Source organism: Andrographis paniculata, unplaced genomic scaffold (genome assembly GCF_009805555.1).
Source record: "Andrographis paniculata isolate CXL003 unplaced genomic scaffold, ASM980555v1 Contig54END, whole genome shotgun sequence".
In the NCBI taxonomy this organism is placed as follows: domain Eukaryota; kingdom Viridiplantae; phylum Streptophyta; class Magnoliopsida; order Lamiales; family Acanthaceae; genus Andrographis; species Andrographis paniculata.
The window spans coordinates 1,334,856-1,362,457 of NW_026137589.1; the positions used below are offsets into that span (position 1 = coordinate 1,334,856).

Below are 27,602 nucleotides of genomic sequence, written 5' to 3' on the forward strand. Positions count from 1 at the left end.
AGTTAATATAATTTATATTATATTTGTTATTATTTGTATATAAAAATATTAGTTATCTGTATAAATATCATATATGGTAAACTGTTTTTTTAGTCTCGTAACTGGACCTCCTTACCATTTTAGTCCCATAAATAGAGCATGTCGCAAACTAGTCTCATAAGTGAAAAATTTTCGTTGTTTTAGTCCTCCGGCACCGAAGATGCCCGCATGGCTCGCCGGAGGTGACGTGTCCGCCAGGTCTCGCTGACCTGGCGGACACGTGGATTTTTTTTTTTATTTTTATAAATTTTTTTAAAATTTATTTTTAATTTATTTTAAATTTTATTTGTATTTTTTTATTTGATTCAATTAAAAAAAATTAAGAAAATGAAAAAAAATAAAATAAATCCACGTGTCCGCCAGGTGTCGCTGACTTGCGGGACACCTGGCGGACACGTCACCTCCGGCAAGCCACGCGTGCGTCTCCGGCGCCGGGGACTAAAATAGCAAAAAAATTTCACTTATGAAACTAGTTTGCGATAGACTCCACTTACAGAACTAAAATGATAAAGGATCCAGTCACGGGACTAAAAAAAACAGTTTATTCTTTTTTATAAAAGTTATATTGATAATTATTTGTATTAAAAATATATATATTTAAAATAGAGATATTAGAATCTATTTTATTTAGATTTTAACATAATTTAAATACCGAAATACTTATAAATAAAATATATCGACAAATATATATATATATAATCATATAAGTATGATGTTTTATATAATAATATAAATATTTGAACTCTGCAACAAATTTTACTTTGTAACAAATACTTCGAATTTATAAAATTATACGACAAATATATGTATATATTTACATACAATTACAAGGGATTCTATATATAGTGTTTTAACTAGCACATATTTATATTAAAAATAGATTATGTAAGTAGTGGCAGGCGTAGGAAGGGGCTCGGGAGGCTGAAGTCTAGGAATGTCAAATGGAGGGGCTTAGCCCCAGACTTGCCCCGAGCCCAGTTTTAATAGGGTGGGTTCGGGTCTAAAAAATTTGATTCGGGACGGGTTGTGAATTTTGAGTTTTAGATCCGGCTGAGTTCGGGACGGATTACGGATTTTACTATAAATATAGTTAGAAAATAAAAGCAAGGTGTAGACCATATTGATTAATTTATTTAAGTTAATTTTATTCGTCTTAATTAAAAATATATCTTTTCAGTAGATTAAAAATAATAATATATTATTTATTAAATAAAATGTACATGATGATTTTGATATTTTTTTCCTCATTGTATGTTATTTATAAATTAATTGTATTTATAATGGTATATTTGTAGTTTATATAAAATAAAAATATATTCTAATATTTGATTACTTTTATTATAATTTTTTAATATGACAGTAAAAATTAATTAAAAAAATATTTCGTTGACACGGGTGAGTACTAATTATTATATTTACTTAGCCGTGAGCTAACTCGCCCCACTGCGGGCTAACCCACTCTCAACCTACGGCCCACGTGGGTTGGCCCGTTTAGACCCGCATTTTAACGGGCTTATAAAATCACAATCCAATCCTCCTAAAAAGTGAGATAGGGCGGGTCAATCCGACGGACTCAATCCATTTTGACGGCTCTAGGAGCAAAGAAGAAAGTGAATTGAATTGCAATTTGCAATTGGGCTGCTAATTTAAAATTTTAAAATTGAGTGGGCTAGTGGATAATAATTTTATGAGCCCATATATTTTAGTATTTTAATTAAGTTCTAAAATATAATCTGATATGAATTATTAGGTTTGGAATTGGAAATTTTGAATTTGGCCATTGAGGTAAAAGCTGTCGAGCGCCGGGTGCCAATCGATCTTGTCATTGATTGTCGACTACCATTTCCGGTCTCCATCCAAAATAGAAGAAGGTTGGGAGTGTGTATATACATTTATTCTTTAAACTTAAAATTCAAATATTTTTAAAATGTTCTGTTCTCAATTTAATTTAATTTATATTTTATTGTTACATATTGTATATATATATATATATGCTTTTAATTTAATTGAAGTCCAATTGTAATTTTAATCAAAATATTTTGTTATTATTTAGGAAAAGTACAATAGAAAGTTTTTTTTTTTTTTTTTTTTTTCATAAAGCCCTGGAAGATTTCAATTCAATTATTGAAATATCTCGTGTAAAAGACATGAATAACAATGATAATGAAAAAAAAAAAAATGAAAGAACACGAGAAAAAGTTCAAATTTTACATTATGATATTATTGTGGATCTTGAATTACGTAATTTGATTGATAGTTATCATATTGGATTTATAGATGAATTGAGAATAAGATATTTGACAATGGCTCCTTCTCAACCTCATAGTCATAACTTGTCAACTACAAAATTTTGTGAAATTTAAAGATTATTTCAAGATCAATGGTTCAAAATATACGATTAGTTAGAGTAAAATATATTTAAAGATGCCGCATATTATTTATGGCACTAATGGAAATACACATAAGGATACTGCATTTATTGAAATTAGTTTTAAGAATTGAGAAAAGTTATAGAAAAATTCAAATGTCATCAAGGATCATAAATAGTTCTCACAATTTTTCTATAATTGTGTGTGTTGGATATAAAGATCAAATAAATAATATGGATTATGTTATGATGCAAAAGGTTTGGAAAATAAGTATACTTACCAGACTCAATTAATTGTTGGTGTAAAAGTAATTCAATATATAGTTTAAAAGAAGACTTAGCATTTCATGGGGTGTAATCACATTTTTTTCATTATGTATATTTATATTATTATTATTATTATTCTAAATTTGTCCATAAGATTTATTAATTAGAGCATTTTTCATAGTTTCCTCAAATCAATACCCTAATATTTCAATTAACACTCTAATAGTTACAGTTGACTAAAGCGTATCAGCAGCATGTGATTGTACTCAAACATCATTGATTGATCATACTCTTTGTCTTTTTCTTTAACTTGTATGTTCAATTCTATCTTGTCGATTCTTGCAATAGCGACAGCGGCAGGGGTGGTGACGGAAGCGTCGACGACAACGGCTCAAGAATGCGAGGTCGCCGATCTCAAACACCCTCTGTCGTGTGAAAAACCCCATCGACGCATGCCGAAAGTCATGACGATCTCGCCGGACTGAATGGCCAAACGGAAATCCTTTTGATCTTCCATCAAACCAACTCATTTATCCACCAATATCGCCACAAGATCTATTTTGATTGCTCTCATTTCTCTCATTTAGATTCTTCTTCAATCGTATACTTCTTTTTTTTTTAAATAAATTTTATGGTAGTGTTGAGTAATACAATGCTAACTTTCTTCCTTATTTTATTGTTCCAACTATATATCTTCATTCACTTCTAGTTCTCTTTATCCTTTTCATGTACTACATTATGGAATTGTTTGTTTGATTTCATGTGTGACAATATATATTGTACACGCTCACTCTCCTCCTTATAAACAAACAAAGGCCTCAATCTCTCATCTCTCCCTCTATATTTCACATTATTCAATACATTATACATACTATGGATTAATAAATCTGGCGGTGCTAAACCAACCGCAACTAACGTGGATATTTCTTTCGACGGAGGGTTGGAGAATTCGTCGGTGTAGGTTGAAATTTTGTTGGGGAGTGGGGTCGATGAGTTTTATTATACCACGATGTCTTCCATCTCGTGTTCATAGATCCGTCGTTGTCTTCATTTCTCTCGCCGCCGTTGTACCCCACGCTTGTCTTCCATGCCAATTTGAAAAAATTAAATTAAATAATATTAAGTAGTTAGTTAAATTAAATTAAAAGATCATCAAATCTAGTGCTTTGATTTAATTTGCATATGAATCTTACCATTAGTAGTAGCTGCAGAGACATACTGCATCTTTTCCATCAAGAGATCGTCCATAAATACCAGTCACTGCTTCAGCAAATTAGGTAATTTTATGTTCGTACAAGAATACTATATTTACATAAATAGATAGATATATGCATGCACCAACAGAAAGTATGATAAAAAGGATCAAAGAAGCCTTGAGTATCTTCCGACCATGGTCACTTCCGCCGGTTAGAATTATCATAGTTCATGTATAACTTGCACAATGAAAATGATAAAAAAATAATATTATAAATGTATATATAAGTAAGAGAAGGAATTGAACAAGCAATATATTAATTAAACCTGTAAACCATTAAGTGATTAAATGGAACTATCTATCTATATATTATATATATTATTATTAGGTTGGCACCATGGATGCATGCGTGCAGTGCATAACGTGTTGATAAATCTATGACAGAAATTGTTCTCATATATGTATGTATGTATGTTTAAGTATAATGTGTATACGTATGTTGAATTGTAATATTTATTAGAAAGACATCACAGGTAAACAAATCATACACTTTTGCCTTTAACGGTGGCTAAAAAGATATGGCTCTAAGGTCAAATATTGACTCAATCAAGGATCCTATCACTATTAGGGTTTTAATTGAAATATTAAAGTTTAAATGAAAGAAAATATAAAAAATACACCGTTAGTAAATTTTTGAGACAAATTTTGAAAAACTAATAATATATGAATATATAATAAAAAGACGGTTAAATATGAGGAAAAAAATGTGATTATCCCCATTTCATGGCCATGATGAATTAGCACAATCAATACGTCACAATAATTTTCTTAAGCTTTACAAGTGGTATTATGACAACAATGATAAAGTGAAATAGAAATGATTTAAATGCTCTAAGAAGTAATCAGTTGACTTCTCTATTTATTAAAAAATAAGTGGTTCATAAGTAAGAAATGTTATTCTAGTAGAGATTGGGGATATATGGTTTTCTTTTTTGATTGATGAGGCTCGAAATAGTTTTATAAAGAAAAATATATTTTTAAATAGAAGGTTTGTGAATTATCTTGGCGAAGTTCAAGAACGATTTTTCGGTGTAATGCATGTTACTGACACTTTTGCACAATCTTTGAAAAGTTCTATTGATGAGTTATTTTTTTATAAGAAATAGATTATCATGGTCAATTATTAGAGGTCAGGGTTATGATGGTGCTTCTAATATGCACGGAGAGTTTAACGGGCTTATAGCCCTTATTTTGACATAAAATGAACATGCACATTATGTTCATTGTTTTAAACATCAACTTTAATTAGTTATTGTTTCTAGTGTCAGTCAAAATGGATTTGTAAAAAATTTCTTTGAATATCTCTCTATAAATATAATTGTTTTCGGTGCTTTGTGCAAAATGAGAGATGAATTGAGGCAACACCAAGTCGATGTATAAAATTGGATGATATTGCTACACGAAAAGAAAATAATCAAGAAATGAGTCTAGTTCGAACCGATGATACTCGTTGGGGTTCTCATTTCAAGATAATTACTCGAATTTTTAATTTTTAGAATCCAATTAATGAAGTGATTGAAATTATAACTACATATAGTAGTAATGTGAAAAATCTAGGACTTGTCGGCTTATTTGACAAAATGGAAAGTTTTGAATTTAGTTTTGTAGGTCAATTGATTAAACATTTATTGTGAAAGAAAAATCCACCGTCGCAACCACTTCAACAAAATAATCAAAACATAAGTCTTGTTGTGCAAGTAATTATATTTTTAAAGATAAATTGCAAAAATTCAGAACAAATTGTTGAAGGATTTTTTTGAAGAAGTAACCAAGTTTTATTCACATCATGATATTATTGTCTTCAATATTAATGAAATCATTTTGGACAATTGAAAATACTTGTTGATGCAAAAAAAAAAAAAAATAAATTTAATAGACGTTTTCATATTTGTATTGTATTCTTTTTAATTTATTCTGAAAATTATTGCAGTATTATTTTACATTATAAAATATTAGTTTTTTTTTATTTTTACAATGTCAAATAATTGATATTATTTCTCAAAAAATAAATCATTGGTTTACTTAATCAAACTCGAAGCTTTTGACGGGAATAGAATGTCTTAATTCTAGCAATTTGTTTGCTACTTTTGATCAAGAACGGATTATTCCTCTAGCTGAATTATATTAGAAAGATTGTTTTATGCATGATTTATCATATTTAAAGCCGCAATTTGATTCATTCGTTATGAACACTAGCTTTTATTGGAGTTTGTGATATTGGAGATTTTACGTAAAAGATGATTCAAATGAATTGTAAGAATACTTTCTATTTGATTTATCGACTAATCGAATTACTATTGGTTTTGTCAGTCATGATATCTACAGTTGAGAGATTTTTCTCAGTAATGAAAATTGTCAAAATTAATTTACGGAATGCAATGCGAGATGAATATCTCATTGACTATCTAGTATGTTACAATAAGAAGTGAATTTTTGTAACTATTGAAACTGAAGCAATTTTTCAATACTTTCAAAATATGACTACTCGAAAAATTACAACTATTACGACATCATAAAAGATAATATAAAAATATATTTTATAGCTATCATTTTGTTAGATGGACTTAATAATATTATGTTTTGGATTAAGGGCGGTAACTAGATTTTATTTTGATTGGAATAGGAATATCGCCGATCAATTTTATGTTTATAGTTTATTTATGGATGATAAATCATGTTGTAGGTAATTTGTTTTTATAAGTGCAGTAAAATCCTTACTTATTTTATATTTATATACGAGTGTTGTGAATTTATTCCCGGATATTTGGATTTATCGAACAAACCCCGTATACAAAAAATGACAATGAATTAATATTAGCAGAAGCAAAATTCGAATAAAACCCAAATTAAACTAATACCGAATCGAAATGAATTAACACATATTAAGGCAAACGCATATTTTGGAATTTTGAATGAAAACAAACAGACCATTAAATCAATTGAATGTCATTGAACCTCTTCCTGTGACTTCAACCGAAACACGAACTGGGAAATCAATTCTTGATTTCTTCCCTATCGATCAACGGCTTCGGTGCACGGCGGCAAGCGGCGGCTTATTCCTTCTCCGACGGCCTCACAGCGACGGTTCCACACCAGGCAGCAACAAATCATCTTCTCCGAGCAACGACCGATGAAACAACAACTCTCAACTCTGGCGACGAATCCAAAATCTAGCAGCTTCTACGACAATTGCTCCAACCTTTTTTGAACTTTCTTTCACCGGCGAAAAGGACGGCGGTTTTCGGCTCAGCCCCATGGTGCTCGATGGCCTATGGTAACCATGCCTCAAGGTGGACGTCGGCTCTTCACTCCAAACCTCGACACCCACCAGAATCGGCACAAGAAAGGGGATCCCGAACCTCACCGAACACTCATCGGAAACTCAATCGGAGAAACTCACCGGCTACTCTCCCTCTCTTCTCACCCACACTCTCTCTACGGTTTTGGTGTATCTATCTATATCAAAAACCGACTCACCCAAAAAACCCTTTTAAACTAACCTTATATAACTTCCTCAAACTAAAAAATCACACACGGTTATAACCAACATAACAATCTAACAAATTGACTTAGGGTTTGATATATGGATTTGGGAATTGGGTTTGAGTTAGGATTTGGGTCGAATCCGGTGGGCCGAGTTAAAAAATGGGCCAACTTATTTATTTATCGAAGGTCTTTTTAAATTAGACCTTGAACGGTCAAAATTCCCAACAACGAGAAATTTGATTTGTCATTTTTTGGGGTTCATTCGACCGAATAGTTATAATTCGACCGATCACAATATATAATTTATAAACAATTATTTAACGATATTTTCTTTCATCAATACTTTGTTTACATTCGCACTTTTAAATTTTTTTGTACTATTTATTAATTATAATTATTGAAAATATATATTTAATTTCAAAAAATATTCTCTTACAAATAATATTGAATACCCAAATTATTGCAATGAAGAAGGTAAATAGAGCTATTTTTAATTTTTTTTTCTATTTTTTAACCATATGATATTATTATTTTCCTCCCGAAACAAACTCACTATGTTTTCTAATATCATTTTTTAATTGTGATGCCCAAAAATAATTAATAATAAACAATAAACAATACAAAAAACTTTTTATGAAAGTTAAAAATTCAAAAAAAAAAAAAAACACTTCAATTTATCATTACAAAAAATAAAGAGTCAAATATTGAACTTAAAATAATATATTTTATATTTTTTATATAATTTTTCATGTCGCACATTAAAAATCAATCATTTAAAAAAACTGTTTGGACGAGGTCAATTTTTTGTCCATTATACAAAATAATTTTTTTTTATTTGTTTTTTCATAAAAAATATATTTATATTAAAAAAATTATACTTTTTACTATTCTTTTTTATTTTTTTATTAAAAAAATAAAAAGAACATACCATATTAAAATTAGTGTCTACATCAAATGAGTTTATATATTCAATACTCTCTCTGTCCACCTCTAAGATCATATTTACCTTTTGCGTCATTGTACTTAATATTAAAAATATTTTTATATTTATATTTTTTATATAAATATTTTTTTATTAGTATTATAAGACATTAATTAAAGTATTTATATAATTTTTTTAATTTGTACTATGCTTTAATATAATAATTAATGTTCAAATATAAAAAAAAAATAAATGAATTATTATCATACAAAATACCATAAACGACAATTTATTCACTTAAAAAATATTAAAGTCCCACCCGCGCGCCTTTTTTGGGTTTGTTTATTGATGGTTGGTTCTTTTTATTATTTATTGTTTTAGTCGAAATTATTTTTAAAATATTTTAAATAAAAATTAAGTATAAAATATATTTTAAAAATAAAAATAAAAACTTATTAAAATAATAATAATAATAATCCCAAGAAAATAAAGTTGAAAGGGAGTAAACAAATTGTTTGTCTCATACTCTGTGTGTGAGTGTGACCCAAAGAAATAAAAAAGAAAAAGTAAAAAGTAATTGAAAGAAGAATGGCAGTTGAGTTGAATGAGTTGTTAAGATATGATAATATTTATAATCAATGATTAACCTGTCATTTACTAATATATATATATATTCAACAAATTAAATAAATTTGATGTCCTCTCTTTCTCTCTCATAACAAACTCATAGTAAATTCGATTAAATTAAACTAAATTGAACCCTAATTATTGAAAAATCAAAACTCCAATATTGAACCATCAGCTTTATTGTTCGCCGACGCCGCGTTCCGGCTGCTCGACAGACTCCACTGATCGGAAAACCCGCCGGCGCCGCCGCAGCTTAGACCACTGCCGCATTTCGCCACCGTCCGGACGCTGTCGATCAGCTCCTCCGTCTTCCCTTCCTCCGCCAGAATCTTGACCAGCTGCTCCGGGCAAATCACCAGCTTCACCTTCCAGAACCCGCCGGACGACGCCGGAGCCTTCTTTGGAACGGCATCGTCGCCGGCGGGCCACTTTGTCAGGCCTCGGCCGTCGAAGGACATCCGGTAGGGCGCCGGTCCGAGCTGCGGCGGCGGCGCGCTGCTGGATCTCACGTGCCCGACACGTGGCCCTCTGTCGGCGGCGGCGTCGAGCAGGGGGAGGAGATGGTACGATTCGCCGGCGAGGAGGACGTCGGTGTGGGGGAGAGGCTTCCAGAAGAGGTCGTGAGACCGGAATATTCCGTGGCCGGGGAACTCGTCGGTGATGGACTCGACGGTGATGGGGGCGGCGAATTCCATGACGCCGCCGTTGGAAGTGGCGACTCTGATGAGGGATCGGGCGGCGCCGCCGCCGTCCCCCATTCCTCCGATGAGGCAATTCCCCATTATATTTAGGTTTTGGGCAAAGTGGGCATCAACAATTCTGTGTTTTTTGGAGGGTTATTTAAATAAAGTGAAACAAAGAGAGGGAAGAAAAAAAATAAAACAAAAGAATATTTATTAGTTGGGTGTTGGATTTTTGCTTTCTTCTTTCATGACCGGCATTTATTATTATTTATATATATATATATTATAATATTATATTAAATAATTTTTTATATTTTTAAATAAGACGAGCCTAAGAAGTTATTCATATGATACAGTATATTATTAAGTTTTGCTCAATTAGTTTTAAAAAAAAAATAGAAATATAATTATTGTTTTAAAACAAACAAATATGGCAAAATGAGACTATTATTTAAAAAAAAATAAAATATAAATTACATAATAGTATATACTTTTATATCACTAGTTATATATTGTATTATATTAAAATATGCATTATCTATTATATATATATATATTTTTTGTTTGGGTTGAATGAACTTTTAGCCGTAGTCATATCCACCGTAGTAACAACTTTAGTGCTTATTTGATTTTTTTCTTTTTTTTTACTATGTAATTTACATTCCTTTGGTTTCATGTGTTTTTGCAGTAGATTAAAAATTAATAAATAATATTTTATTAGTTAGTAGAAATACGTAGGATGTTTTGATATTTTTATTTTTTTAATTTATATATAAAGTAAATGTATGTATAATGGTTTGTTTGTAATTTAGGTAAAAATTAAAATATTTAATATTTTTGTATGATTAGTTTTACCAAAATAAAAAAAAGTAATACTTTTGAATATTTCAGATGAAAATAATAAAACTATAGTATAATTTTTTTTTTATCATTATATTACCTTAAAAAATTGTCTCAAATTACACTCTCCGTCCTTAATCAAAGAAGCCCTATGGGGTTTTATAGTAGATTTAGATTAAAAATAATAGTAATATTTTATTACTTAAAGGAGGTTTTGATATTTTTATTTTTTTGATTTTTTTTATATATAAATTGTATGTGCAATAGTATGTTTATAATTTAAATAAAAATTAAAACTATTTTGATATTAATATATGATTACTTTTTATATAAAATAATAATAAATAAATATTTTGAAGTGAAGCATACAAAAATAATTAAAAATCTATTTTGAATTACGTTATCAAAAAAAAAATATATATATATATTAACTAATTAATATGTGTGTGGTTATTATATATTATTAGTGAATAATGTTTAGCAATATTAATTAATGAATGCATTTGTGGTAGATTAGGTGCTAATTAGTATTGTATAGGATCGTACGAACTTGTATGCATTTTGGTTAAATATATTGAAGCGATGATTTTAACTTTATTCTTTTTGCATAAATTTAATGCACCGCAAAATTAAACCATTGTCTTTATATTGATTTTATTGAATATGACTAGTACAATATGTTACATATCTACAAATAAATTCTTGAGTACTACTACCAGATAGCCTCAATTATTTATTTATTTATTATCAAAATAAAATACAGAAGATAAAATTACAAATTTATTGTAAATCGTCATGTGGCAATTTCTAATAAGAGCGTACACAGTGAGTAATAAAAAAAATACTCCCCCTCCCCGTCATGCAAATGTGTGCTCATTTGACCGAGCACAGATTTTAATAAAAGTGAGTAATAATTGTTACTTTTTTCCTTTTATAGTAAAAAAAAGTACAAAAATATAATAATTTTTTACTTAAAAATAAAACGAGAATATTTTTCAGTAATAATCTAAAAAGAAAAGTGAGCATAGATTTAAATGACAGAGAGAGTACATAACAGCTTAAATTTAGATAGACAAAAAGTGTAATTAATATTTTGTATTATTTTAATTTTTTTGTAATTATATTTTATCTTTTAAGTTAACTCTATTATTAATTTTGTCCTTCAAATATAAGCTTTGTGATTTTAGTACAATATATGTGTATAATGATTTATTTTTTATGTTTGCCACATGCAAAAATATATATATAAGAAATAAAAAAATTTGATATATATTTAATATGGAAAAATATACAGAAATATACTCTCTCTGTCTCAAATACCGTGTCTGCGACACTGTAGACACGGTATTTGGGGTGTAATTAATAGATAATTAAAAATGTATTAGTGAACATAATTATCCTATAATATAAATAATTATAAATTAAGATTAAAATAACTAATTAGTTTAATTAAAATTTAAAAAAATAAAATTTAAAATGAGATTAAAGTGTGTAATCATTTTTCAAAAAATGAAAGTGACATAGTATGTGGGACGGACAGAAACGGCAACGTGGACATGGTATCTGGGACGGAAGGAGTAATATTTTAAGAGAATTCTACATTACATAATATTTAAATAAATAAATAAATTTCAATTAAATTAGTAACCAAACACCGTTGAGTGAGTGAGGAGTGTATGTTTTGTGAGAATATTAAAAAAGAATTTTTTTTTTTTTATATGAGATATATAAAATTATATAAGTAATATAAATACAGTGAATGCTTATAATGTATTAATATTTTTTAAAAAATATAAAATAAAAAATAAAAAGAACAAAGCCTCGAGTTTTCTTGGGTCAGCCCGGGTCGGATCCATCTATCTCAATAGGTTGGATCATTCCAAGTCAATCCACATATATTTCTCGGTAAATCAAATGTTTAATTTTTTTAAATATATATATATATTTTAGAGAAAAATATATTTGATCATATTATTTTTAAAATAGGGAAAGAGAAATATTTGTCAATCCACACATATGCAAGTCCACATTATTTTGGCATGTTTCACGTAAACACCGCTAGTGCATTTATCCGGTATCGGTATAGAAATAAAACATTATGGCAAATTTAGTATATATCGTCGTCTTAACTTAAAGTATTCTGGTTATATTTAAAAGTATCTCGTTCATATTATAGTAAAAATAATCATACATTAATACTAAAATAATTTAAATGTTACTTTAGTTATAAATATATAATTATATATATACATAAAATACAAATAACAAAAAATATCAAAACTATTTTAAATACTTCTATTTATTGGTATAATAATTTTCAATAATATTGTGTCAAATAATGTAAAAAATAAATAAATAAATAAAAATTGAAAAACCCGTCCAAACAAACCCTGAAAATTCCCCATGTATAAAACAAAATTAGGGGAAGTAGAAAGTGTAGACAAGCTTTTTGATTTGACGTCGGCTTCTCGTCTTTCTCTGTATGTACAAAATGAAATATTACCAAACACTATTACTCCTTCCGGACCAGATACCGTGTCTGTTACACTATAGACACGGTATTTTAGGAGGGATATAATTATTAGATAATTAAAAATGTATTGGTGAAAATAATTATACTATAATATAAATAATTATAAATTAAGATTAAGATAACTAATTAGTTTAATTAAAATTTAAAAAAAATATAAAAATTTAAAATGAGATTAAAGTATGTAATCATTTTCCAAAAAAAAGAGTGACATGGTACGTGGAACGGACAGAAACGGTAACGTGGACATGATATCTGAAACAGATAGAGTATTATTATTATTATTATTATTATTATTATATTATTATTATTATTATTATTATTACGTGGGCCACAAAGTACAACAACGAAAGCTCAAACCACCAAAAGCTAAAGTTCCTGCTTTGCCCCCACACAACGTTTGACCATTATTTACTCCCTCCTACCCGGCCAAATGACTCTTTTGTTTAAGGACACGATATTTTAAATAGTGTAGATTAATAAGTTATTAATAATAAGTTATGATATTATTTTATTATTTTTATATTAGCAGTATTGTTGGCATTTTAAATATTTTTAGTATTATATACCAATAAAATATATACAATATGAATATCATTTTGTAGAGAATAAAATTTTATACAATACAAATAAATAAAAAAATTATTTATTTATTTATTTATAATTAACTTAAAACTAATTTTATTAAAAATAATAAGTTTTAAATATAGATAAATGGGTCCTAAGTGTAAGAGATTATAAATTTAATTAAATTGATTTATATTTGTTAAATATGTTTAAGATAAATAAATTTACTAAAAATAAAAAATAATTATTTTTAATGGGACGGACAAAAAAAAAAAAGGCCATCTGTCGCGGGAGGGAGGGAGTATAAATTTATACACACACAGTTATATTATTATCCTAATTAATTACACCCTTAAATTTAAAAGAATTTTAGTCACCATACTCACAAAATGTTATTTATAAATTAGTGTACAATGAAGCCAAATTCATTTAAAACCTTAACCACCAAGAAATAATTTCATGTGTAATGTACACAACGAGCTTTATAAAGTGATATATTATAATTTTCGGTAGGAGATCAAATGCTGAAATAATAATTTCAGTACATATGCTGAATGTGTAAAAATAAATTATGTTAAATAATATTATTAAATTATGTAATTAATATAATTAGAAATAATTAAGTTTTAGTTGTCAGCATATGTGTGCTGAATTTATTATTTCAGCACTGGATCCATGCCGATAATTTTCAATCATATTATAATTGTCTATATATAGATCTTTATTTTCATTATTAATGCAATTAACTTTTTGAATCGTTTACAACCTAACTTATATAAGTAAATGTAAAGATCACAAAATATATAAGAAATAAGAGAATCAGTTTCAAAATTGGAGATAATCTTGTTTTTATTGATTCGAAGGCCAACGGTGTGATTTTTAGATATATGATTCTACATATATTTTGTTCTTTATCCAAGTCATTGAGATAGTCAACTAGCATATAGTTTGAAAGAAGATTTTTCTTTCAAGAACAACTTTATACAAAAGAATTTTAATATTCTTTGTTTGTTTTTTTTTCTATAAGAATTTGTGTGAGTTTATTTTGATAATTACATATATTGGTTCTACATATTTTGTTCTTTATGTAAGTCATTCATAAGAATTTTGGATTCTTGTTTTTGATCCACAAGAATTTGGATGAATTGATTTGGATAATTGCACATATTGTTTGAGATTTTTTCTTCAAAGTTTTTTATCCCCTATTTTTTATTATAGTGAATTTTTTTCTTGGTCTAGGGTGATACTTCGGAGTTGGACCGATGTTAGTCCAACTCTCTTGTAGGAATAAATCGGTATTACGCTATCCGAAATTGAATAAAGATTAAATAAATTGATATATTACTCAACAATATGCATATTTTTTTAGAAGTCCTATTGAAAAAATTATATAGTTAAGCGTATTTGTCCTAAAGTAATTTGATGATAGATTTTTATGGAAAGTCTCTTAGGGTGCGCATGACTAAGAACAAAGCGCACTACTCATGATGACCGGTGAGGCCAATATAATCCCGACATGCCTGGTCAAGTTCGCTTGCGGGCCGAGTATCACATCTAGACAATTCATAGTTTTTATTTTTATTTTATTTTATTAGTATATTAAGAAGTTTTTTAGGTTAATAATTGATTGCGAGTCTTGGCAAATTTAATTTTCTATTTTTGTTTTTTCTATTTACCTAGTACTTTTAAATCAATCTTGAAAGAAAGAGGTAAATCCGTTGCATTATTACCTTTTGTAGAGTTATGATAATTAATTTTTTTTCGTCAACATTCATGTGAACTATGGGTATGTTTACTTTATATATTTTTTAAATAAATGTATTTTTTATACTTCCTTCGTCCCATAATAAATTATTCATTTTTTATTTTAGTTCGTCCTAAATAAAGTATTTATATTTTTTAGTAATTGTACAATCTACCTAACATTACAAATACTCTTACAACTTACAATATATTACACAAATGTCATTATTTTTATATTACAAAATACTAATAAGGTTATTTTAGTCATTTCTATTTTCACTACAAAAAAAAATTGGAAATTGCAATGGAATATTGCTACGGAATACAATCTATTGCAAAATTGCAATGGAACTTATTAGGCAACAAAGAAATAGTCTCAATTGCGATATGTTGTGAGAGAATACTGCAATAGAATATATTTGTCACAAATATTTTTGAAATTACACAAGGAATATAATATTCCGTTGCAAAATTGCGACGGAAATAGCAACATATTAAATTTGTTGCAGATTTCTTAAAAATTATGCAACGAATAAAATATTCCGTTGCAAAATTACGATGGAAATAACAATCGATTAAATCTGTTGCAGATTTTTCAAAAATTATGCAACAAATATAATATTTCGTTGCAAAATTGCGACAGAAATAACAACAAATTAAATTTGTTGCAGAGTTCAAATTTAAAAAAATTAATTTTTTAATTTTATAAATAATTTAATAATTATTATTTTTTAAACTTTTAATTTAATTTTTAAAATTTTAATTTTTAATAATTAATTTTATTTATTTATTAAATATTTTTAATTTTTTTTAATATATTTTTATTAATTTTGATTTTTTACCAAATTTGCCATAATTCTCCCTTGCGATACTCACTTCCTAATTCTCACCCGACGCTACTCACTCGCAAACAAGCTTAGACTTGCCAAAACGGTTCAAACCATCGATTGCGATTACAAACCGCCGGTTACGGTTTGTCAAAATATCAAACCGAAACCGAACTTTCCGAATGACGGTTTCAGTTACGATTTGACGGTTTCGATTATGGTTTATAAACCGCCCGTTTATATATAATCATTTTTAATAATTTTCTTTTTTATTTTCTATTTTTCTAAAAATTTAAATTTTATTTAAAAATAATTAAGTTTCATTTTAATTTTATTTAGATATATTTATTATATAAAAACGATATATATGAATAATTAATTAAATTATTACAATATAAAAATAATTAAAATAATAAATATAGTAAATAATTAAATTATAAAATATTGTAATAGATAATAAAATAATTTAAATTATATAATAAAAAATTATAAAATATAAAATATAAATAAAAAAATATTAATAGTATTATTATTTTTTAATATTAGTAATAATTATTTATATTTATTAATATTATTATTGTTATATTTTAAATTTTAATTATAAATATAATAATATTATTATAAAATATACATAATTTAACCCTAATATCTAATGAATACTTAGCCATCCACATCCACACTCGACGGACGCCGCAGCCACCCTCGCACACAGGTTCTTCTCTTCCTTCGGACGTCGCAGCCGCGCCTGCGCCCGCACACACAGGTTCTCCCTCTTCCTTCCTTCTTCCTCCCATTTCTTTCCTTTCTCTTTTTCTCCTTTTTTCTTCTTCTTCTTCTTCTTCTTCTGTTGCACGCTTGCCTGCCCCTGCCATTTCGTAGGGAATCTTATCTTGATGTCATACAGAGGTTTGTGCAGTAAATTCTTATACAGATACTAGTTAATGTGAATAGCTCAATTATCAAAAAGCTTTGATTATATTCATCTGTTTTTTCTTCAATCTTCAGGTTGGAGCCTGTAATTATCGAGCTTGAACGACAACGCGGTCCAGTTGTGGTGATATCACACCGGGTAACACATTTCAACACTTGAATAAATTTGCATTGCCAACACACTTCTACCAATATCATATTATTCTTCTTTTGGTGGGATCATAGGCGGTGTTGAGAGCTTTGTATGCTTATTTTGCTGATACTGTTGATTATTCTCTTCCAACTTGCAAGTTTTTTCTGCTTTTGGATTTGTTCAAAAAATAACCACTTTTGAGAAGACAACTGGTTTCCAAGTGGGTATCTTGTAGACTGATTTTTTTTAGAATGGTATTGTTTTTTGGGTAATCAGTGATCTCTGTTGTTCACTATCTCCTTGTTCTTCACTCATCAGGCTCCGGTGCAATTTTCTGATTCAGAGACTGCCTCTTCTGCGAAGGATGCTCTTGATGGAAGAAGCATTCCAAGGTGATATGGATTTTAATATTTGGCTTTGGATGTACCCCAAATGTTATCAATACATTGGGGTTCGGCATCTTTCAGAAGCTATTCTAAGAATCTGCTGAAAGGGTACATGCATGATCCCTAGCCCACTTCACCTCTCCCCGATTAGTTATTTCTGATAACCTTTACCTTTCATACCTTGGACCACTGTAAATAATGTTATCTTCAATGTTGGGGTGGATCTAAATTGCTACTTCAAATATATTTTGGGTAGGATAGAGCTCTATCTTCAAATGCATGAGGTTTTTAGTGACTAAAATGACTGATACTAGATGAAATGGTTTTTAAGTTGTGAAAATTGTTCAAGTTCTGATTGGCCACACTGTTCATGTTCAAAAGGATTTAATTGAAGTTATTCCCCATCTACTGGATGCTTAGCATGTTCATCCCCACTTCAAAACATCGATAAAAGATCTCAGCTGGTTTCTCCTGATTTCCAAGTTCCTCAATTTTGAGGCTGTGCTGCAAACAACTGTTTGAGATCTCCATTTATTCATTGCATTTCCTAAATTTGTTGTTTTTCTTTTGATGCTTGTGTTTGATCCAGGTATTTAACTCAAGAGCTGGGGCCATGCTCGCTTAGGATCACATATTCTGCACATACGAACTTGAGTGTTAAATTCCAAAGTCATCGTAGTAGGTAATTGAGCCTGTTTTTAGCCAATTCCATTATAATGAAACAGAGCTGATAAACATGACAATATTGTAATTTTGTTCTTAATAATTGTAGAACCCTATAATCTAGAACTTTTTATGTGTATTAGTATTTAGAAATATTCAAATATCTTATTCTATGCATTAATTCAGGGATTATACCAACCCGCTCCTTCCTGTTGCTCATTCGGCTATGGATGCTAGTGGCCAGGTAACAACAAAATGAACTGTTTATTTATTATGAATCATTGTCTCTCTGTTGTCCTAGATGAAAAGTTAATGTGATCATGTTGTGTTAACTTCTGAGATTTTACCTATATAGCCCATTGATTTTCACGTTGCTTTTCCTAAGATGATATATTCTTTTTTGTAGATCATTCTAGTGTGTGGAGAAATTATCACTTGTTTAAATAGGATATTGCAACATTGATTTCTTGCAATTGTTATAGTTTCCCATTGTTAATTGATGCTCTCTCACATCTAACTTTATTTTCTTCATGCAGGTCAGTTTTGGAGCACCATCCATTCATAGGTCCGAACCCGATTCAGATGGTGGTAGTGTTCCGATATCATGATATTTTATCATTACAAGTGTTTTAGTTACGACTTTAGTTTTTTTGGTATGATATTATGGTAACTTGAATTAGATTTATGCATTTTTCTGATATGTGTTACTTGCGGTACTCATACTAAATACATTGTGTTTTTGGTCTATTGATAGTGTTTAAGTTTGAAAATTTTATATGATTTCAACTAGTTCTTGTATCTTTGAGAAGATATATTAATCGAATCATTAACTTTATTGATTATGGAGGATTAAATTAATATTTTTGAGATAGATATTGAAAAAAAAAATTGACAAGAAATGAACAAAAGAAATTGTAAAAATTGCGACGGAATTAGCAATAGTTATATTCGCTCGCAATTTGCTATTCTATTTGCAACGGATCTTGCAACATATATACTCTTTTTTAAAATGCGTTGCAAAAACTTGCAACAGAATTAGCCACAGATCTTTTCCATTACATTGCACTATGATGACAATATATTTCTGTAGTAAAAAAATTGCGATAGAAATGACTGTCACTAATTCTATTGCAATTCTCTGCAACGGAAAATTTTAATTATCACATTGGGTTACTACAATAATATTTACTACAACTTCCACTTGGTCGCAAATTTCATTGCAATTGAAAGTTATGACAGAAATTTTGTCAGTTGTGACGGAATTTTTCCGTATTAATTTGTAATTTTTTTTGTAGTGTTTATTCCTACTACGTCCCAATATAATACTAATATTTCTAAAAATCCGTGCAAAAAATAAACAAATATATAGTTATGGGACGGATGGAGTATTAGGTATGAAAAATTGTATTAGTAATATAAAAAAATTCACTTCTTTCTCACTACTTATGGGACAATAGTTGGACACAAAGACTAAAAAATAATAATATTTTAATATAAGAGTGGAGTTGGTAAAATGTCAAATAAATGTATTATAAAGAATTTATTAAAAAATTAATAATAAAGTAATATAGCAAGTAGAAAAAGTAGTGAGAAAGTGTTTATTATTTGTTAAAATATGAGTAATGAAATTGTAGGTTGATAAAGTCTACTATAAATGAATTATGCATAAACTGTGATACCCAAGTTTTTCACTACTCATTAGCCAATATATATTTCATATTTTAAGTGTTGATAAATTACTTATATGTTAATTTGTGGTAGTTTAAATATACTTCATGAGTTGCATACATTAGTTTACTTGAGTATTAATTGTTTAATTATATGTTTTGTTTATATTATTTATGTGTTAAATCTATAATCAGTTAAGTATAATTCATACTTTTAGTGTACTTTATATTATTTATATGTCACTGGTGATGCTATGTTATTTATTTTACTATTAAATGTTAAATTGTTTATAATTTGGTATATACTTTACCTGTTTATTAATAAGAAAATATTATCATAATTTATCTGAGATTCTAGTAAGATACAAATAGGTTTGTTAAATTATTTGGATATTAGTAGTGTAAGTTAAATATAGATTACTTGAAAATTAATTGTAGTAAGTAAATAAAAAGTAAAATAAATAGAATAATTAAATAAATAAATAATAATAATAATTAAAAAAAAAAAAGTAAAGTAAGGCGGTGGGGCGGGGTAATAATCCCCACCCCTACCTCATCTATATCAATTCAATTGCAGAAGAACAGGAGAAAGACAACGCGAAGAAGGAAAAATAAAAATAATAATAAAAAAATTAAGTCGAATTCGTTATAAGTTTAGTTCAGGTATTTTTCCGTGTTCACGAATTATTGCTATTTTACTAAGTAGATGAAGTTTTGAGTAGAAATAACTATTTAGTAAATTGGGGTAATATTTGTAATTAATTGTTGTTAGATACAATACTGAAATCGGGAAAAGTGCTTTAAGAGTTAGAGTTATTGACGTTTTTGGCGAATTTCAGGTAAGTAGAAATTCATTTGCAACTACTATGCATAAATATATTATTTTGTGAGTTAATTATGTTTGATTGATAATAGGTGAATATCATAAAACTGTAATATGTTATTAATATTCTGTGATTATGTGGTTTGAGCCTGCGAGCTCTATATATAAATTAGTTTTAGTCTGTGAGCTCTGTATGTGATATGGTTGAGCTAGTGAACTCTATATTTGATGTTGAAGGAGTTTGTGAGCTTCAAAATTGATGTGGTTTGAACCAGTGAGTTCAATAATATCTGTATATTGTGAAATATGTTGCATTGCATTTTTATTAAGTACGCATATCATGCATTGAAATGAAATAAGATGATTTTACTATGTTAGACCGCTGATTATACACCAAATGCGAGAGACGATTTGGGAAGAAGCGACCTAGGGCTACCTGGTGTAGGCCACCATCTATTGTGACTTTACATACAATGCTTAAACAATGCATTCGGAAGAGGCGACCTGGGAAGAAGCGACCCGGGGAAACCTTACGAGGAAACCCGGTGTAGGCTACATGGTATAGGCCACCGTTTGATTTGAATATGTGGATATTGAGTTCTTTTCGGTGTATACCAGTGTATCTAGGGGCCCTGGAGAGTATTTCATAAATAAATTGGTGATTTCAAACGAGAGCACATTCTGCATATTGAGAATTTTGAGATAAACTTCACATCATACATAATTTCTACTTACGGAGATTTATAAATGTCACTCAGTTTATGCATTGTAGGTAATCCTGATGATATATGGCTTGATGGTCAGACTGGAGTAGCCGTGGCGCTCTTACAGGCATTTTGAGTTACCATGTACATAGATGACAACCTACGGGCAGGACCGTGGCTTTTTTTGCTTCCGTTGTTCTATATTACGTTTGTTTTAGAAGTTGTATGATGTTATAAATAGTATGTCGATTGCGTAGTTTTTGATATGGTTTGAGATCCTTTTGGTGAATGTTGACAGCTTACTGTTGAGTTATGTTATGTTTTGCTGAGAAAAAAAATTATAGCAGATTAACAGATTGTTATATATGTAAGTAATTAAGAGAGATTATAGCATGTTTATCGTTTACTTATATGTGAATTGGCGTTAGTAGTATAGTGTAAGTGGGGTCGTGTCAGAGTGGAATCAGAGCACGGTTAGCTTCCTGTAGACTGTCTATGTACACGAGCTCAGAACTTGAGAGAGCCCGGCTATACCCAGTAAGTGTTTATTTAAAATTTGTTTATATTTGTGTATCATGAATTATATTGACTTTAGACTTTACTTAATAATGAATTGCTGGTTATTAAATAATTTTATAATGAATGGCGATTGGTTTCCATGTTACGTGCTCTTCTATTTTTAAAAATTAATGAAGATGATATGTGGTAAAATGATTCCTACTACCGTACTTCTACATAATGCTACTGTTACTAAAATGTTATTGTTTAATCGCCGCTGACTGCAGCAGTGTGTGCTCGTGAGCATGTGTGATCGTGCATGTGTATTGAGGTACAGTACATGTGTGGTAGTCATGGTACTTGTGAGTTTAGGTTTGTGTTTAAAGTTTGGATAGAAGTAGTTTTAATTATCTTATATAGGTATACTGTGAATAATACGAATGTGAAACGAATCGGATACATGTTTAGTAGGCTAGAGTCAAGTTATTTCTTGTTCCTACATTTTATGTACTATAAATTATATTGGCCATGTGGTGCAGGACGAGTAGTATTGTTGAATAGATATGGTGAGAGAACATGGTGAAAGTAGTGGTATGGAAAGAACGCCTGAGCAAACAACACCGATTGTTGGTGTTGATCGGGATGTTGTTATAACTAGACTGAAAGACTTAGTTGAACGTCAGGCGCAACAGATTCAACAGCTTATTGAACAAAGAAATGTGGACAACCAGCGTATTGATGTGAATCAACCACAACCGCGAACAGAGCCTGTTGAGTTAGGGTGCGAGCGATTCCGTAAACTGAATCCACCAATATTTGAAGATGCTACCGATCCTTTGGTTGTTGAAGACTGGTTAAGAACTTTAAACAATATGTTCCAATATAGCAGAATTCCAGATACAAAGAAGGTTTTGTGTGCTTCCTTCATGTTACGTGGTAGTGCGGGACACTGGTGGGACACAGTCAAAAGTATCGAAGATGTTGCTGTAATGACCTGGGAGAGGTTCAAGGCTCCAGTCAGAATCATGAAGATGAATGAATTCATACAGTTAAAATTGGGAACCATGACTCTTACAGACTACCTCTGTAAATTTGAGCAGTTATCTAGCTTTGCGGAACACATGGTCAGTACTGAAGCATTAAAAGTGGAGAGATTCCTTGAAGACTTGAGGCCTGAGCTTTATAGAGATGTGAGTATGGCGGGAACTTAAAGAATGACTTATGCACAAGTTGCAGAGAGAGCAAAAACTGTTGAACAAGCTGAGATACAAATAAAACATGCACAAGAGATGAGACGTCATTTTCAGCAGCGGAAAGCACCACAATGGGGTGGAAATAATAGAAAAAGGGCATGACAACCTCAATCATCACGACCATTCCAACCCCGACAAGGACAGAGACCTGAACAAGGAGGACCAGATAAACGTCCCAGGGTGGAGCAAAGAGGAGTACCACTACCGCCGCCACCACCACCACGACCTTTCTGTCAAAATTGTGGTAAATCACATTTTGGGATTTGTCGTAACGAACTGAAAACATGCTCTTCTTGCAGACAAAGGGGACATATGACTAGTATGTGTCCGAGAGCACAAAAGGACTAAGAGAGAGTACCGGCGCGAGTTTTTACGATGACAAAGAAAGATGCAGAAGAAAATCCAGTTGTCACCGGTAAGCTTTCTATCTTCGGTACTTTGACTTATGTGTTATTTGATTCGGGGGCTACACATTCTTTTGCATCCACTGAGTATGTGAGAAAACTGGGTAGAACACCTAACTTAACTGAGGCTAAATTCGATGTGATGATTCCTTCCGGTGATACAAAACAAACGAATTAGATCCTGCGAGGATGTGTTATTCCTGTAGAAGGTAGAGAATTATATGTTGATTTGATCGTACTGGACATGAATGATTATGATGTGATATTGGGTATGGATTGGTTATCGAAATATGGTGCTACAATCGACTGTCAGAAAAAAGTATTGTATTTCAGTGTGAAGGTGAAGAACCATTTTCTTTTATCGAGATGAAGAAGCGTTTCAAATTTTCTATAATATCAGCTGTTAAGGCACAAAGATTACTGGAAAGTGGTTGTGAAGACTATTTGATAAGTGTGATGGGTGTCGAGGGGAAACAGTGTCCTACTGTTGGTGATGTGCCATTAGTGCGAGAATATCCTGAGGTATTTCCAGATAATCTTCCAGGGCTACAACCAGATCGCGAAATTGAATTTGTGATTAAGCTACAACCTGGAGTGTCACTTATTTCTAAATCACCATATCGAATGGCGCCAAATGAATTGAAAGAACTGAAAGTAAAACTGCAAGAACTACTAGATAAATGTTTCATTCGTCCTAGTTTCTCACCTTGGGGAGCACCAGTCTTGTTTGTTCGAAAGAAACACGCCACATTGAGGATGTGTATCGATTACCGAGAATTGAACAAAATCACGATTAGGAATAAATATCCTTTACCCCGAATCGATGATTTGTTCGATCAGCTACTAGGTGTGACTATCTTTTCGAAGATTGATTTGCGATCTAGGTATCATCAATTGAAGATAAAGGCAGAAGACATTCCCAAAACAGCATTCAGTACAAGATACGGGCACTATGAATTTCTAGTAATGCCATTTGGACTGACAAATGCCCCATTAGCGTTCATGGATATGATGAATCGGGTGTTCAAAGACTTTTTAGGCAAGTTTGTTATTGTATTTATTGACGATATTTTGATTTATTCCAAGACTGATGAAGTGCATGCCATGCATCTGAGGAATGTGTTAGAAGTTCTGAAAGAGAAACAATTGGATGCAAAGTTCAAGAAATGTGAATTCTGGCTAGATCGAGTTGTATTCTTGGGATATGTGATATCGGAAGCAGGAATTTCAGTTGACCCAAACAAAGTTGAAGCCATTAATAACTGCCACAACCTACAAATCCATCAAAAGTGCGTAGTTTTCTCGGACTGGCAGGATATTACCGTAGATTTATGGAAGGCTTCTCTAAAATTGTTTCTCCTTTGACGCAATTGACCAGGAAGAATGTGACATATAAATGGACAGAATCATGTGAACAAGCTTTCAAGAATTGCAGAGACGATTGACATCAGCTCCTATCTTAGCAATCCCAACCGGGATTGGAGGTTTTAAAGTTTACAGTGATGCTTCGAAGAATGGTCTCGGGTGTGTATTGATGCAGAACGATAAAGTGATCGCTTATGCCTCTCGGCAGTTGAAAGAGTACGAAAAGAACTACCCTACACATGATCTGGAATTAGCAGCCGTGGTGTTTGCACTCAAAATCTGGAGACATTACTTGTACGGTGAACGTTGCGAGATCTATACCGATCACAAGAGTCTAAAATATTTCTTCACTCAAAAAGAATTGAATATGAGACAACGAAGATGGTTAGAACTTGTGAAAGATTATGACTGTGTGATCAACTATCATCCTGGTAAAGCTAATGTTGTGGCAGACGCATTGAGTCGAAAATCAGTAGAAAGAGTGACAGCTATGACTTTAATTCAGAAACCTGAACTCCTTAACCTACAGAGGATGAACATCGAACTTATTGAACCTGGACTTGTAACAGCAAAACTTGCAGGTTTAACACTCAGAGCGACATTGCTGGATCGAATTCACACAGGACAACAACATGACGAGTATTATGCTAAGGTGAAGAAAGATATCACTTTAGGTGAACCCTCTGATTTCCAGTTGACAGAGAATGACGTACTCCGATACAAGAACCGGTTATAGTCCCAGATACTGATAAAATTCGTGAAGAGGTGATGGCTGAAGCACATTTGACACCTTATTCTGTAAATTCAGGAGCCACTAAAATGTATAGGCACTTGAGATTGCATTATTGGTAGTCAGGTATAAAAAGAGACATTGCTCGATATGTAGAACAATGTTTGACTTGTCAGCAGGTCAAAGCAGAACATCAGAGACCAGCAGGAACTTTACAACCCTTGTTTATTCCAGAGTAGAAATGGGAGAGTATTATAATGGATTTTGTTACAAGGTTTCCCAAGACAGTCAAGGGTTATGATGCAATCTGGGTAATTGTTGATAGATTGACTAAATCAGCTCATTTTCTACTGATCTGCACTACATATTCTATGGACCGTTATGCTCAGATATATATACAAGAAATTGTTAGACTTCACGGTGTACCCCTCACTATCATTTCGGACAGAGACTCCAGATTTTTATCTAATTTCTGGAGGAGTTTGCATAAAGCATTAGGGACTCAGTTAGAGCTGTTAAACAAACCGAGCCGTTCGTGAACACGGCTCGGTTCGGCTCGGTTAAAGCTCGTTCGCGAACGTTACGAGCTGAACCGAACAACATAAATAGGCTCGTTTAGTTAACGAACGAGCCCGAGCCCTGTTCGCGAACGTTCGTTAAAATAATATATTATTTTAAATATTATATATAAAAATTATAATTTATAAATAAATAAAGTATTAATTTAAAATAAATAAATATAATAATTCTAAATTTTAATTTTAATTTATACATATATATAAAAAAATTAAAATATATATATAAATAAATAAATAATTTTAAATTTTAATTTCAATTAAAAAATAATATTAAATAAACGCCCTCCTCTCTTCTTTACTTTCTTTCTTTAAATTAATACATAAAATATTATATATATATTAAAAGTAAAATAATATACTTGTCAATTGTGATTTCTCAAACTTTAATTTCTATTTCATTTCCGCCGCTCCTTTGTGTTCTTTCCTTTCTTTCTCACCTTCACTCCGCCGCTCCTTTCTCATCTTCACTCGCTACTCGCTAGTAGTAGTCGCTCCATCGTTTACTTATCATATCATCGCCGCCGTCTTCTTCCTCTCACAGTTGTCTTCTTTCACAGCAAGCAGCCATTGTCTTCCTCCACCGTTCGCCGCTGTCAACAGTTTGGTATTACATGTGATTATTGGAATCATCCTAACACTTTGACCATCGTGCTCGGTAATCGTAACTTCTTCGAGGAAAAAAATCCTTAGCCCCGAAAAAAAAAGCTAACTAGCGACTACGTGCCAACTTTACTTATAGGGAGACTAGCAGATGTTTGGCAACTCCACTGCTTGCTACATTTGAGGACAAACTCTTTCCCGGTCATCCTTTGATAACACTACTCGACTACCCCATGAAACTGACAATGCTTATAGTTTTGTGACATCCTCTACTGGTACCGTTGCAACCACTTCAAGTCCTAATAAGATTTTAAAGTCCACGATTTTTCTATTAACCGGTTGCTAATAAAAAATTGGGAGTACGAATCTAAAGGCATTAGCAAGCTGATGGCAAAATATCTTAAGTGCAGGAGAACAATTGCCTCAAAATTTTACGTTGATGACATTTATCAATGTAAGATACAATTTCCCTGGCATAATATTATTGTTATCATATGTGATTATTGGGATAATCTTAACACTTTGCATATCATGCTTGGTAAAAAACATAACTTTTTCGAAGAAAAAAATCTCCAACCCCAAAAGAAAACTATTTGTTGGCCGTATGCCGACTTTACTGTTGGGGAGACTAGCAAATGTTTTGCATCACCACTGCTTGCTCCATTTGAAGACAAATCCCTTCCCGGCCATCATTTGGATAGTACTTCTCGGCTA

At 30.7% G+C, this 27,602-nt stretch overlaps 2 protein-coding genes across 2 annotated transcripts; one reads left to right on the plus strand and one right to left on the minus strand.

Annotated features, from left to right (window-relative positions):
- Positions 1-8,990: 8,990 nt before the first annotated feature.
- LOC127255880 (uncharacterized) lies at positions 8,991-9,808 on the minus strand. Its single transcript, XM_051281638.1, has one exon. It carries the CDS (start codon positions 9,744-9,746, stop codon positions 9,114-9,116), a length of 633 nt encoding a protein of 210 aa, XP_051137595.1. The 5' UTR covers positions 9,747-9,808; the 3' UTR covers positions 8,991-9,113.
- Positions 9,809-15,366: 5,558 nt separating this feature from the next.
- Positions 15,367-18,976, plus strand: LOC127255858 (polypyrimidine tract-binding protein homolog 2-like). Its single transcript, XM_051281611.1, has 6 exons — positions 15,367-15,370; positions 17,376-17,437; positions 17,536-17,609; positions 18,193-18,285; positions 18,453-18,510; positions 18,803-18,976. Exons 1-6 carry the CDS (start codon positions 15,367-15,369, stop codon positions 18,872-18,874), a joined length of 363 nt encoding a protein of 120 aa, XP_051137568.1. The 3' UTR covers positions 18,875-18,976.
- Positions 18,977-27,602: the final 8,626 nt, after the last annotated feature.

Excerpts from the sequence above, each read along its gene's own strand:
- LOC127255880 (XM_051281638.1), bottom strand. The coding sequence starts at position 9,746 with ATGGGGAATTGCCTCATCGGAGGAATGGGGGACGGCGGCGGCGCCGCC.
- LOC127255858 (XM_051281611.1), top strand. Across the intron at positions 17,610-18,192 it reads GATGGAAGAAGCATTCCAAG|GTATTTAACTCAAGAGCTGG; the intron begins GTGATATGGATT and ends TGTTTGATCCAG. Across the intron at positions 18,286-18,452 it reads TTCCAAAGTCATCGTAGTAG|GGATTATACCAACCCGCTCC; the intron begins GTAATTGAGCCT and ends GCATTAATTCAG.